Source organism: Strix uralensis, chromosome 23, assembly GCF_047716275.1.
Source record: "Strix uralensis isolate ZFMK-TIS-50842 chromosome 23, bStrUra1, whole genome shotgun sequence".
Taxonomy (NCBI): Eukaryota; Metazoa; Chordata; class Aves; order Strigiformes; family Strigidae; genus Strix; species Strix uralensis.
This window is the reverse complement of record NC_133994.1, coordinates 7,047,596-7,060,803: the sequence shown is the minus strand read 5'-3', so window position 1 is coordinate 7,060,803 and position 13,208 is coordinate 7,047,596. Positions and strand designations below refer to the sequence as shown.

Genomic DNA, 13,208 nt, shown 5'->3' with positions numbered 1-13,208 from the left:
CTGTATCCCTTTGCTTCAGCTTCTGAGCGGTGGGGGCTCGCTCAGATCCGACTAGAGCAGTGCACTAGGACTGAATTTCCTCCATCTTTGGATTACAAACCACCATGTGCATAACAGGATCGCAGGTGCGTTTTGCTGACGATAGGATACGGGTCGAGCGGTGCCGGAGGCGGCAGGTTAGAAAATGATGGGGGCGGTGGGGGAAACGGCTCACAACTGCTGGGAGAGGGCGGGCAGACCTCGGGCCTAAAGCAGCCTCTGACCACACTCTTCTACAAGAAAGCAAACTCCCAGTGCTCCACACTGGACACTAAAGCGAACTAAACAAGGGGTTTAGAGCAGTTTGGCGTTTGCGTCAGCCCGTGAAAGAAGTTTTTCCAGAAAACAGCGACACAGGCCGAGTTAGTCAGACCTGGTTAAAAGCAGCGAAGGGCAGTTACAGCTAAAGGGGAGCTGTGTGCCCGTCCGGCCACAGCCAGCAAGGGTGGACTGCTGCAAGCACCCCTGAAGCAAAATGCAGTCTAAAAGGGGAGGTTACCTGTGCTAAAAAGAAAATGAAAAAAGGATTCCAGCAGGTGTGCAGCACACAAACTATTTTGAAGGCCATAGGCCTTCTCTTCTTACTTGGAGCAGGGCTGAATTCCCTTGCTGTAGCACAACTAGGCACTTCTTTTTAATGTGTCAAGGGTTTTCTCCTGGTTTCTGATTGGAAGAGACAGCAGAGACCCAGAAAGTATTTTTTTGCTTTTGCAAACATTTAAAAAAGTTAGCCGGCGCCTTCCACTGGGCTAGAACCTATCCTAGCCAGGTCCTGCACAGCAAGCTGCAGGAAGAGCACGAGAGTGCCACAGCAATCGCTCCAGCCAAATGAAAATGAAGTCTAGCAGTGTCAGGCCAGCGGTTCACTCCCCCTCCCGCTCTATTTCAGTGGTACGTGTGCGCCTCGGAAGCTCTTTGGCAGGGAGAAGACCTCGCCTTCCTTCCTTCCTTCCTTCCTTCCTTCCTTCCTTCCTTCCCTCTACTTTAGTGCCTCGTTCATGCAGCAGCACAAGCTGCGGCCTAGAATCCGCTGAGCTAAAATTAAGTAACCTCACATAAGGTCAGTTGGTAGCATCGTAGCCTTTATTTGGAAGTACATGATACAGGGTGTTTGAGATACCTGTGGTGGTCGAAGCATGCCAATCTGCTCCCCAGGGCGGGAGGAATGCAGCAAGCCAAGGGTTTGTGAGCAACTGGGTCATGTGGGCAGTAAAATGACTTGAGCATTTCCCGATTTCATGGGGGGATCGGCAGAGATTGGCATAGTTATTCCTACTAACTGGCTGCTCTGCTGAGATGGTAACTAAGGCGGCGAGGGCCGAGTGAGCTTTTAATTAACACCACGTGCTCCAGCAAGTGCTCTACCGTTGGGTTCAGAGCCCTGCGGCAACGGCCGCCCCACTCAGCTCCCCGTGCTTTGGCAGTGCTGCAGCCCCACAGCGACGTGCCACGGCGGGGGCTCGGCTCCGGCGCAGCAAGGACCAGCCCGGGCGACGGTGTCTGCCCCGGAGCGGTGAAAAGGAAGAACAAGCCCCACAGGGTTTCAGTCCCAGCCACGAAGAGAAACCCTGCTGCTCTGCTTTATCACTTGAGGAGTGGAAAGCAGCCGCAAGGCTGCTGCTCACCTTCCCTCCGCCTGAGCGGGCCGCCCCTTCCCCCCGCGGTGTTGGAAGTGGCTGTTAGGATCAAGACTGCTAGAGCAAAGCATAAACCAAACCTGCGCTTAACGACTGTTCTAGCTTCACACAGACCTATGAGTTTAAAAAGACAAAAAAACCCCCAACGCACACAAACAAAAAAAACCAAGGCAGCAGCCTGCATGTTGAGAAACAAAGGTTTGTGGCAAGAAGGAAACAGGTGAGAGGCTGAAACCAAGCATCTTAAACCCACGCCTAAACCAAAAGGAGTTTCACATGTAAGCGACAGTCTGATGATACAGCACTTCTGGGGCAACATTTCAAGAGTACAATCATCGAAGAATTAGGTTCCTTGATACAAAGAAAGGTTGGTTTGTACTACAGATGTAAGGGTGTGTGAAAGGAGCCCAGACCGACTCCCTAGCAGCTAGGTAGTTTCTTTTACACATCTACTGGCTCATAGCAGCTCACGCCTACAATCTGAGGACACAAAGTTATGGCTCTAGGATACATCGTCTAAAATCGACAGAAGCAGAAAGGCATCTGAAAAATCAACGTGACATTTAAATGGCTCAACACCTTTACAGTATTTATGGCCGTGCAAAACCCCTTCCCGGTTATGGTTTAGCTGGTGAAGCTGCACGTGGAACTGTGACACGAGGAGCATGAAACATGCAGATCGCCCACTAACCCGCACCACGGGTGAGTCCCAGCTACAGGTTTGCTACGAGGGAGATGCTCCCGACCGTACTCTAGATCACTTACCCCGGGGAAGGCCGATAAAAGCACGACTGCCTGGTGGGAAGAGGCCTTTCGGAAGGGCAGGGCCTGGGAGGGGCTGCAGGGTCTTGCCAGTGTTACACCATGCACCACGGGCTGAGCACACGGCGAAGGGGAGAGAGAACCACGACCCGACCTGCGGCACCGGCCGCGTTCGGCCCAGACCGAGTCACTGCGGCAGAGAAGTCACAGGTTTTTCTTCAACCAAGGTAAAACGAGAGATGGAACGGGGGCGACTTGGGAAGCAGATGCGGCAGGACACGAAGGGAAAAATGGACTTCTTGGCTCTTCGGTAGTACGGCGTCCAAACGCACGACGAGTTGGTGGAGGGAATTTTGGTGCGCTTGGCTGCGCTGCTGGGCTCCAGACGCAGGGAGATATTTTCTAGTCGCTGGCCCCAGGCGAGTTCATCTAAAACCTAAGGTCCATTCGTCACGCTTGTCTGTGTATTCCTGGAAAGAGTTGTCCCTTGTTGTCTTCGTAAAAAGTTTGTCCGTTAGAATCTCTTTAAAACCCCTCAGTCTAGTGCGGGCCATGAGGGGATATAGAACCTCTGTAAGGAACCCTCTAGGAGACGTTCCATCCAAAAGGACAATTTGTGTAATTTGTTTTTAATGGATCTAGATCCCGGGCTGCAGGAGGATTTTCCTCTGCCTTCCGTGGGTAGTGAGGAATCGTAATCCTCGCACGACCCCAGGGTTCCCCCCTCATCCCCTGATCTGTGAGGCTTAAAGAGGCAGAAGTATTTCTTGTGGCCATTCAGAGCCAGGACGTAGCCCGTGTAGTCGCGCTCGAGGAAATGCTTGTCGTACTGGTTTGGGATGGGGGCCGCATCCTGCGCAAACTCTAACAGGTACTCCAGCCATTCCCGGTGCTTGTCCAGGCTGAGGAAGGAGAAATGAAGAGAGCTGCTCCTGGGGGAAGAGCAGAGGAGAAGCAGGATTAGCACGTCTCCCGAGTCAGGCCGGATTCCTACTGGACAGGTAAGTGTTTGTAAACCAGGGCAGGCACAGAGCTGTGTCACCACAGCTCCTTTTTTAACCCAGTTCAGCACAGGTGATGATTATGTAGCGTGCAGCACTGTCATCCTTTCTATTCGTTAAAATGTAGGTACAGCCAAAGCGGCAGCAGCGCCAGACCTGTCCGGCCACCTCCACCTACTACGGCCAGGAAAGGCCGCTCGGTTTTCAGTGGCTCATTGCCACTAATGAGCGCAGAGGCTGCTCTGCTCACCAGAATTGTTTTCTCCTGGCAATCGAGCCACCACTGCTCCCAACTCGTCATCAGAGCAGTGTTACACAAGTTGTTAAAACAGTAACAGAAACCCAGGAGAGGGCTCCAGCCTACCCTGTGAACGTGTAGACTTCCAGGGCAAACTTCTGGAGGAGGACGGTTTTGGTCGAGTTGGACAGGATCAAGACCACGTTCATGTGCCCCGGCCTCAGGCGTACCAAGTTACTGTTGTAGTTGATGTCTGTTAGCTCAGTCACCTCGACAAAACCCTTTTTGGGAATCCTGCTGCAACAAAACAGTGACTGAGTGAAAGCGGAACGAGGGACCAGGAGCGGCTGAGGATGGGGAAATCGTGAACTCGTTTCCCACCCCCTGTGCCCTGCAGCTAAAGCCAGTTTAATCAGTGCAATGGCCAGACTTGTGTCTTCCTCAGTGAGTCAGTCAGACCTTCACCTTTCCCTGAGGATGTCGTCTGGGGCAAACTCATGGGAATCACTTCATAACTAAGTTTGTGCACCCCTGTCCGTGCTGGCCTGGGTCCTGGCTGAACACCGCTCCCGCCCACCTCGCTGTGCCCACACAACGACTGCACTATTCTGGCACTTCTCTGCTGTCCACCTAACGCTCCCCAAGCAACGCTTCAGCAGGAAATTTCTGGAGAAATTAGAGAAGGAACCTGTTACTCTCTTTGCTGAAGCTCGTGTCGTTCTTCTCGGTCTTTGCGGCAGTTTCTTCTTTCTCAGAGGGAGGAGAGTCCCTTGTATCACTCGAATCGCTGCAAAGGAAGGTTATTTTGTGTGTGTTTAAGGCACCAGATTGGATTGAGGTGCTGTTGGCTGGACTGTAAGATCCCCTAGGATCTTGGCGTGCACTCACCTGAAAGCCTGAACAATAACAGTGCCAAAGAGAATGAAGAGCGCAGAGAAGAGCAAGGACAGCAGCGGCATCATTTCTCGCCTGAGGGGAAGATTTGCAAACAGCAATCAGGTCCGCAAGTTGCATGGTTTCTGCTCACATTTCAGTTCCTGTCTGCCTCAAGTAATACCATGCAGTTTCCCCAGACACTCAAGCTTGTTTTCTGGGGTCTTAAGGAGGATTAAGATTTTGAGCACTGTCCTGCTCCCACCCAAAAGGAGGAGGACCAAAATGGATGCATTTAAAAATAAGGCTGTGGGGAAGCTGTGAAAAACAACAGTCGATTCGTGTTTTCAGGAATGTAATGTCCATGCTCAGCCTCAAGGCCAGAGTACCCAGTACTCGAGGCAGAAACTAACATCACCGTGGTGTCACCGCTGTTCACCTAAATCTTGAGAGAATACAGGCACCTATGTGTTTTGATATGTTCTCAATTCCTGGTAATAAGAACCCAGTTCTAATATGCATCTGAACAAGATAGCAGCAATCCTGCTCCCTGTTGAGACTCGTTAACACCCAATCCATACCAGTTACTGTGAAACAAACTGTCCCAGCAGTCCGAGATATAGTCCAGCACGGAGTAGAGCCATCGGATAAGGAACATCTGTTTAAAAAGACAAAAAGCAAATGAGAAACCTGCTACATCCAGAGCCCTGACAGGACTCCCACCCCTTAAACAGAACCCTGGGCCGAATCAGCTTCAGAGCATGCCACGAGCTTCCTTCCGTGAGTGAGAAAACTTGTAAGAGTCTTGCCTTGGTATTTTAAAATATAAATAATGCCTGTGAATGACCATAATGGGACTGTCCAAAAAGGCAAGGCAGTTGTCAGGCAGATGAAATGGCCGGGCACTTACAGGAGCGAGTTCGTCATTCAAGTCTGCCAGGACAGTCTCTGAAGACAGAAGGCCGGGGTCTGTCCTCAGCTGGTCCAGAAGATCCAGGAGGATGAAGTTGTCCTCTTTGCTGCCCTGCCAGGCCTCCTCCAAGGTTTTATAGGCAATCTTCCCTGCGTTATTCCGTCTCTCCAAAATGACCACCTGGACGAGCCAATAACACCGCAGATGTCAGAGAGGAAGGTACTCTTTACTCGACAGATGTTATGCTTCAAATCACCGCTCAGAATTAGGTGTCGGATCGAGGTAAAGCATCCTACATAAAGTGATGCAAGTTAGAATGACAGATGAAAAGAAGGGGAAAAAAAAAGGAAACCCTCACAGCTGATTTTCCCCGATACTTCTCCTCATCCATCAGCAAGGTGTCCGCAAACTCCGGCTGCCGATCATTATAGATGTGCACAAACTTCAGCGTGTCCTTTGTGTTGGCCACAGCAAAAGTCAGAAACGCCTCATAAGCCTCAGCAAACTTATCGCCTTCTCCGGTAAGTAAGACCACACAGTGCCTAGGCAACACAATGAGATGGAGGATTAGGAGCCATTCTGGATGCGAGAGGAAACAACCGTCCCCTTTCCACCAGCCAGAATGATCCTGAAGAGCCAGAAATCCAATTTGTTTCTTCCAGGCAGCCCGCTCCTGCCTTCCGTGTACTGAGCTCCCCAGCCTGTCACCCTGTTCCTCCTCCCTTCCACCTGCACTCTGCCCAAGGATGTGCCTAGTAAGGCAGGAAAACTATCAAATGATTCAGATAGCCAGCATGATCCAGTGCAGTTGTTTCCCTTCTCCCTCAGAATCGAACAAAAGGCGGCTTTAGGAGCCTCAGGGAACAAAATGGGGGGGAAGTGTCACCCGCGGAGCCTTACTTTCGCTGACGGTGAGACTTCTTCACGGGACACAGCTCCTGGAACAGCCTCTGGCTGGTGAGTCTGGCCACCATGAGGAACTTATTCTGGGAAAGGAAGTCGTCAATGAGCTGCTTCTTCATATCTCGTGCCTGGTGAGGACAAAGAAAGCAGAGGTCAGAACCGAGCAGGATGAGGAGAGTAAAGCTGTTGCAACGTTCTTGTTTGAAGCCTGGGGAAGGCTGCCAGCCATCACAGTCCTCGCTGAAATCACCCGAGATGTTTTGAGGCCCTGAGACTGAGAAGTGACCTGCAGCCACCCTCCCCGAAAGGTCAGACACTATAGCTGAAGCCTGCTGAGCTTCCTCCCTCCTCAGGGTCGCTCTCTGCTTCCACAGAAGCCCGAGTTTAAGCTGAGGATGAATGCTCTTACTCTGAAACGCACCACCGACCGACCTCTCATCGCAAGCTCGGTCAGAAAACCTCAGCGTCCATTTCATATAAGCTCTCGGAGAGGGCTCTGAGCAATACCTGCACAACATCAGCGGGCCTGTCGACGTGCTCCTTGAAGATCATCATGGTGGGAGTGTAGACGTTGATGTTGTACTGACTGGACAACTGCTCAGTGCCTCGGAGCCCGACATACACGTACCCAAAGGACAAGTAGTCGCGGTATGCAAAGGCAGTCAGCTGGACGGGAGGAAAGCACCGGTGTGTGTTTACGTTAGAGAGCAAACAACATTTTCTCCCCCGAGTGCTTGTGGAGACTGCCTCGAGAACACCTCCCGCTGTTTAAATGTCACTGGGCACGCGCTGCAAGAGGCAAAAAGCCCTTCCGCTCCCTGGCTGAGCTGCAGTTTGCATTCTCTTAGTCACTGTACAGGAAGCCTCAGTGGATCCACAGCTTTATTTTACAACCTGACATTTTGCATGGTAGCAGGAGTTTCTTAGGAAACAGGCTTTCCAGTAACCCAAATTAGATGTGCCACAAAAATCTCTCGTTACCAATAAAGGTTGGGACGTGCCTCTGTTGCCGCAACCTCCGAAACCCACCCGCACCTTCGCATCCGCTAAGGGTGCAGCCCCGACAGGACAGAGAAACAAACTCTTAATGAAGTTGGTCATCTGGCCGTGCCATTTTCAACTGACACAAATCAACTTGCTCTCCCCTAGAACTGGCCAGTAGTATTTACAGGCATCGGTCTGCCTCTGCTCACAGCAATATCACATTTTCTTTTGGAACAGCTGGATTTATTCGCAAGTCGAGAATGCAGCGATAGAAATCACATTACCTTGTATAATAATGGCACAACTGGCATATGATCAAACAGAAGGACGTGGGGCTTGTTTTCTTTCTTCCAGTTGGAGAGAAAGCGGATGTAGTTTTTATCTGTAATCTTTAAATAGAGTCAGAACGTGAGTTTAACCTTGGAGACGTTAGACACATGCAGTGCTGCAGGATTAGGTGTCTGAATGAGAACTGAGCCTGGAAGAGCTGTCCAGGTGTTACACAAAGCAGACTGTGGGTTTGTCTTTCCAACAGGGATGCCTGAGCTGTGCTTTTTTCATACAGGACATTAGCTGAAACCATCAGTCTCAACCCCACCAACCCTCTTAGTTACTGCACCCTCTGCTGATGCTGTTTCAAGTCCATGCTGATGCCCCTTTCATTCTCCTAACTGTCCATTGGGGCCATATGCTTTATATATGGTGGGAAGCCAAGGCTAACAGGCACCTCTGAGCTCCAGCAAACCTGCTCTGTTTCAGCTGCGGTATCTCTCCGACCAGAGGACGGAGATAAAAGGGAGATCACAGCTCATTTAGGGGCCCCCAGGGAGAGGAGCAGACTGCCAGCTCTGCTTTTGATGAGCTGTGGGAGGTGAACTGGCTGCTTTAGCTGAGGAAGGGGACAGCAGACCCTGCTTTTGGGGTGAGAACTCAAATACCTGGAGGACAGCAGGCCAGGAGTCTGTTGGGAATGGCGGCCCTTGCCGAAGACCCCAAGGGAAAATGAGGTGAGGTGAAAAAGGCAGAAGACAGGCAGGTGAGAGCACGATGGGGGCTGACCCAGCCACAGCGCACTGGAAGGGGGGGTGGCTGCTTTCAGATTCTGCCAGAAATAACTGAGCAAGGCCAAAATGCAGGAATTTTTTATCTAGTAGGAGGTTTTACCAATAACTTTGAAACACTACCAGCTCCAGTTTCAGAGCTCCGAATCAAAACTGGATGAAACAAACAACAGGTCTTTGGGTGGGTGTTTTAGCACACAATGCCTCCAAGTTGGTCAGTGGTCCTGAGCTTCATAGAATCACAGAATCATCTTGGTTGGAAAAGCCCTTGAAGCTCCTCCAGTCCAACCATTCACCTCACCCTGACCGTTCCCAACTCCACCAGATCCCTCAGTGCTGGGTCAACCCGACTCTTCAACCCCTCCAGGGATGGGGACTCCCCCCCTGCCCTGGGCAGCCCATTCCAACGCCCAACAGCCCCTTCTGCAAAGAAATCCTTCCTAAGAGCCAGTCTGACCCTGCCCTGGCGCAGCTTGAGGCCATTCCCTCTTGTCCTGGCACTGGTTCCTTGGCTCAAGAGACTCATCCCCCCTCTCTGCACCCTCCTTTCAGGGAGTTGGAGAGGGCTATGAGGTCTCCCCTCAGCCTCCTCTTCTCCACACTAAACCCCCCCAGTTCCCTCAGCCGCTCCCCATCAGACCTGTGCTCCAGACCCTGCACCAGCTCCGTTGCCCTTCTGTGGACACGCTCGAGTCATTCAATGGCCTTTTTGGAGTGAGGGGCCCAAAACTGAACCCAGTAATCGAGGTGTGGCCTCACCAGTGCCGAATACAGGGGTAAGAGCCCTTCCCTTTGCTGGATGAAACCCCAAGGAAGGAGCAGGGCAGTGAAATCCAGCAGGCAGGCAGGGCACAATCACAGATTCCTAACCTAGGGTAGCTTTCGTATGGCTCTGGCAGCCACAGCGTATTACAGCTGGGAGAGCAGCAGGAGCACAAAGGTGTTGGCATAACGGTGTGGTAGCTGGATTAGCCCTTTTGCAAGGAGCAGTGTTATGGAGCCATGCTGTGCCATTGCTTCCATCAACTCAGGGGTTTGTAGCTGTAACTACAGCTCTCAGAACGTCTCATTTCACCAGCCTCAGCTGGATCTCCTTGTGTTCGTGACACAGATCAGCTCGGGGGCTGAATTAAACAATTACCCGCCGAAACAGCTAAGGAGAGATGAATATCCTGACAGACGCGAAAAGCAGCACGTGTCACTCTTACTAGAGCGTACCTTTTCTACGAGATTCCCTGGCAGAAGGTTCTCCACGAATTGCCGCAGGTTTTCTCGAATGACAGCGTTGTGGAAGAAGGTTATTTTCCCATTAATGAGCCCTAGTATGGACGGTGTGCTGTGTGCACCTAGGTGATGGGCGAGGCGCCTTTCATACCCAGCATGAACGACTCCGATTCCCACTCCTGAAAAAGGAGAGCGGGTTCACATGAAAGATCATTGATGACCCAAAACAGTAGAAAACTGAGGTTGAAGACCTGTTCCCTTGCCCAGCAGTTATTCATGGGACTGCCCCTCCTAACTCTGTACTTCCCTCCTCTTGCAAGCCTTGAAAATTATATTTAAAACTCACAGCTTTATCTAGGGAGAGAGAACACGCTGTCCTCTGTTGTTCTGTCCACTGGTATTTCATGTGCTACCTTAAAACTTCAAGGAGAAAAGCCTTAGTAAGTGGGGAACTGCACTGCCTGTGTCTCCCGCTGTTGAGTCTACGTGCTTTTATGGAAGAGCATGCAGACAATATTTTCAGGGACAACAAGGAAGCTGGGGGTGGAGGGGCAAGTATAAAATACCCCCTTGGCATCCAGATGTGTTCAATGAGTTTCAAAACTTGACTGTATGGTAGTGGCCCTAAAGTCAAGGACATATTCTGCAGGGATCTTTGCTTGTCAAAGCCATCCAAGTGCAGGACAAAGAGCAGCACAGCATTCGTGCTGGTGGCCTAAATTCGTGGTGGTGTGGTCAGCCCTCAGCCACGCCATCATTATCATCGGCGTCAGACTAAGCCACTCGCCGTGAGGATGGGAGAAAAGGCATCTTGCCCTTGTGATCTACAGGACTAGTTTTCTCCTCATTTCTAGCATACAGCCTCACCAATGATGATGTCAGTAACACACGAGAAAGTGTTAGGATAAATCCCTGAGGAAATCTACGGATTAAACTCACTCCTCCAAAGCTGAAGGGAATCGCCGCAACCTCGCGGGGTGAGGGACACACGCCCAGCCTAAACGGCCTCATCCTTACCCAGCACCTCCAATTCCTGAGCGACCTCCTTCCACACGGGCTCGATGTGGATGCAGCTGAAACACCAGTCTGAGGTTATTTTAATGAGGTAAGGTTTCTTGAAACTATCTGGCACGATTTCATTGATGTAGTGGGAAAAATGAAGCAAATACTTCTCGTCGGAGGTGTCGCGCCTCTCCGAATTAAAGGGGAAATGGAAGAAGGACTCATCAAAATAGAAGCCTTCGTGGAAGTGGTGGAACTGGCGATGCTGGTGCTGAGAGTAGCCCTGGCTTTCCCCGGCATCTCCATAGCGATCAAAATTTGCCCTCTTTTCCTCATTGGAGAGAATCTGGGAAATAGATGATAGAAGAACTGAAACTGTGAGGGGGAACTGCCCTGACAATAATCCCTTGGTAAGTAACTGCCGCTGCATAAGAACAGGCTCCAAGGGAACGTGCAGCCTTTGCTGTGCATTGAGGGATAAATATTCTGGAAAAGGGAACCATCACATCGCCTCCAGGCTTGCTGCAGTAAATAAGGGTAAAAAAAGCCAAAGCCCAAAGAAAAGGAGCCTGTAAATCAAGACTGCTGTACCCATTTCCGACACCGATTGCTCCTTGAGCCTGAACGTCACAGCGTCTGAGCATCGACACTCTTTTCTGGAATGGCTTTTGCTGGCATCTACTTGAACAGCGAGGGTTTTCTCAGCGCACTGGAAAGCACCAAAAGTTTTACCGAGCAGCCAGAAGCCCCACAGAGAAACTGCATCTTTCAGCTGGAAAATGATGATTTGCTTTTGTTTCTGCGGGCTCAGCTTGCCTGCTGTGGAAGTATCGGGTCAGCCGCCACAAACTGGGGCAGCCACTTTGGAGAGCCACGCAGGAGCAATGCGCAAATAACTACTTATGCAAAAAATAATTTGAAGCGACTAAAGCCCTGCAGTGATTAACGTTGCTTACATCACTCCCAAAATGCTTATGTGGAGGCGTGACACGGACAAGACAGCCACCCAGCTGTGCGGGGCTGAGCAAATACCTGCTCCTCCCTCGTTTGAGGCATTTTAGTGAGAACAGGGCAGACCTGTAGCAAAATATTTGCCAGCCCACGCTGGTGACATCCTCTGGTGACATTCTGTCTGTTGAGAAAAAAGACTAAACTTTTCTGGTCAGTAGTGTCCACCTCCACAGGGTCAAGCACCTTTCTGTGTGTACACAGAAAAAGCACAAAGCCCCATACAGAAAAATAAGGTCACTTCACTTTTAATGACAGCACGAGTTTAGCAAGAAGAGCATGTTACCTCGTAGGCCTTGCTAATCTGGATGAATTTGTCTTCTGCTCCCGGGTCTTTGTTTTTGTCAGGGTGCCTACGAGGCAGAACCAGAGGAAAAGAGGGTCAGCAGTTCCCCAGGGGGGACAGCGAGCTGTCAGCCTCCGTTCAGAGGCGAGCAGGACACAGACAGTTAGGGTGTGCGGTGGCAGCACCCCCTGAGGCCAAGATGAAGATTTTATATGTGCTCTCCCTGGCCAAACCTCATCCCAAAACGCAGCACCAGGATGTGTTCCGTGTGCCTGCAGCTCTGTCCCTCCATCTGATCTGTCGCCAACAGCCCGAGCCCAGGACAAGGGAGTGTGTATCTTTCCTACCCACAACAGCGATGCATCCCTCTGCTCCCGCCCTACATATCTCCTGAGTTCTTCCTGTAAACCACTTCCCGCCACAGCCCTCGGGGATGTCTCAGGCAAAACTCTGCAGGCTCTAAAAGCTCTGGGTGAGGCTATTTTCCAAGGAAACCCCTCGAGCCTGCTCGTCGGTGTGCACCACCAAAGCGAGGGGCACAACATTTGTGGATCCAAGGCGTTTCCCTCCCACGGCACGGGGGTTGAGTTGCCCTTAGACATCGATGTATCAAACTGAGACTTAGACCCTGGTGTATTAAAGGTTCCCAGCTGATTCAGGGAGAACTTTTTCCCCCGTAGCCAGGCTCCGGGAGGGTTTTATAGTTTGGATTGATAGCGTGAAGGCATCTGCTTGGTTTCAGGATGACTCGTGGCCTGGGAGGAAGACCCATCGCTCGTCTCGGACCGCCTGCGGAGCCTCGCCTGGCGCGGACAGCCAGGGAGGGTGGCTAATGCCACCACCCAGCCGCGCTACCCGCTCCTCAAACCGCAGCGGCCTAGCTCTGTCAACCGAGAGGACGCGAAACGACACCGCGTGTCTGTCCCACCGTGTCCATGTGTCCGGCCCGCCACGGAGCGGGATCAGAGCCCGGGGCGGAGGGGGGGCACGTACCATTCCCGGGCGAGCCGCTTGTAGGCCTTCTTGATGTCGGCCTGGCTGGAGCTCCGGCCGACCCCCAGGACGCGGTACGGGTCGAAATCCCCCGCCGCCGCCGCCGCCACCTGCGCTCCCAGGGCCGCCAGCAGCAGCGCGGCAGCCCAGGCCAGGCCCGCCCGGCCCAGCTCCATGGCTCCGGCGGGGCGCGGCGGGGACGAACGGGCTCCGGCGCTGAGGGGCCCGGCGAGGCCCGCGGACGGGCCGCCCTCCCGCACCCTGCGCCGCCGCTTCCGGCGCGC

The 13,208-nt window shown here is 52.1% G+C and overlaps 1 protein-coding gene across 2 annotated transcripts; it reads right to left on the bottom strand.

Moving 5' to 3' along the window:
* Nucleotides 1-1,100: 1,100 nt before the first annotated feature.
* DNAJC16 (DnaJ heat shock protein family (Hsp40) member C16) lies at nt 1,101-13,180 on the bottom strand. 2 transcript variants are annotated; one of them, XM_074893214.1, is made up of 14 exons: nt 12,925-13,180; nt 11,932-11,998; nt 10,653-10,983; nt 9,630-9,814; nt 7,635-7,739; nt 6,874-7,032; nt 6,364-6,494; nt 5,822-6,005; nt 5,461-5,643; nt 5,132-5,208; nt 4,566-4,646; nt 4,366-4,464; nt 3,804-3,974; nt 1,101-3,370 (listed from the first exon to the last, which is right to left on the bottom strand). In XM_074893214.1, exons 1-14 carry the CDS (start codon nt 13,098-13,100, stop codon nt 2,974-2,976), a joined length of 2,346 nt encoding a protein of 781 aa, XP_074749315.1. In that variant the 5' UTR covers nt 13,101-13,180; the 3' UTR covers nt 1,101-2,973. The 2 variants fall into 2 exon arrangements, with proteins under 2 accessions (XP_074749315.1, XP_074749316.1); XM_074893215.1 differs by having other exon boundaries at nt 3,804-3,971.
* Between the last annotated feature and the right edge of the window lie 28 nt (nt 13,181-13,208).

Excerpts from the sequence above, each read along its gene's own strand:
- DNAJC16 (XM_074893214.1), bottom strand. The coding sequence starts at position 13,100 with ATGGAGCTGGGCCGGGCGGGCCTGGCCTGGGCTGCCGCGCTGCTGCTG. Across the intron at positions 11,999-12,924 it reads AAGCGGCTCGCCCGGGAATG|GCACCCTGACAAAAACAAAG; the intron begins GTACGTGCCCCC and ends TCTGCCTCGTAG. Across the intron at positions 3,371-3,803 it reads GAAGTCTACACGTTCACAGG|GAGCAGCTCTCTTCATTTCT; the intron begins GTAGGCTGGAGC and ends CTCTTCCCCCAG.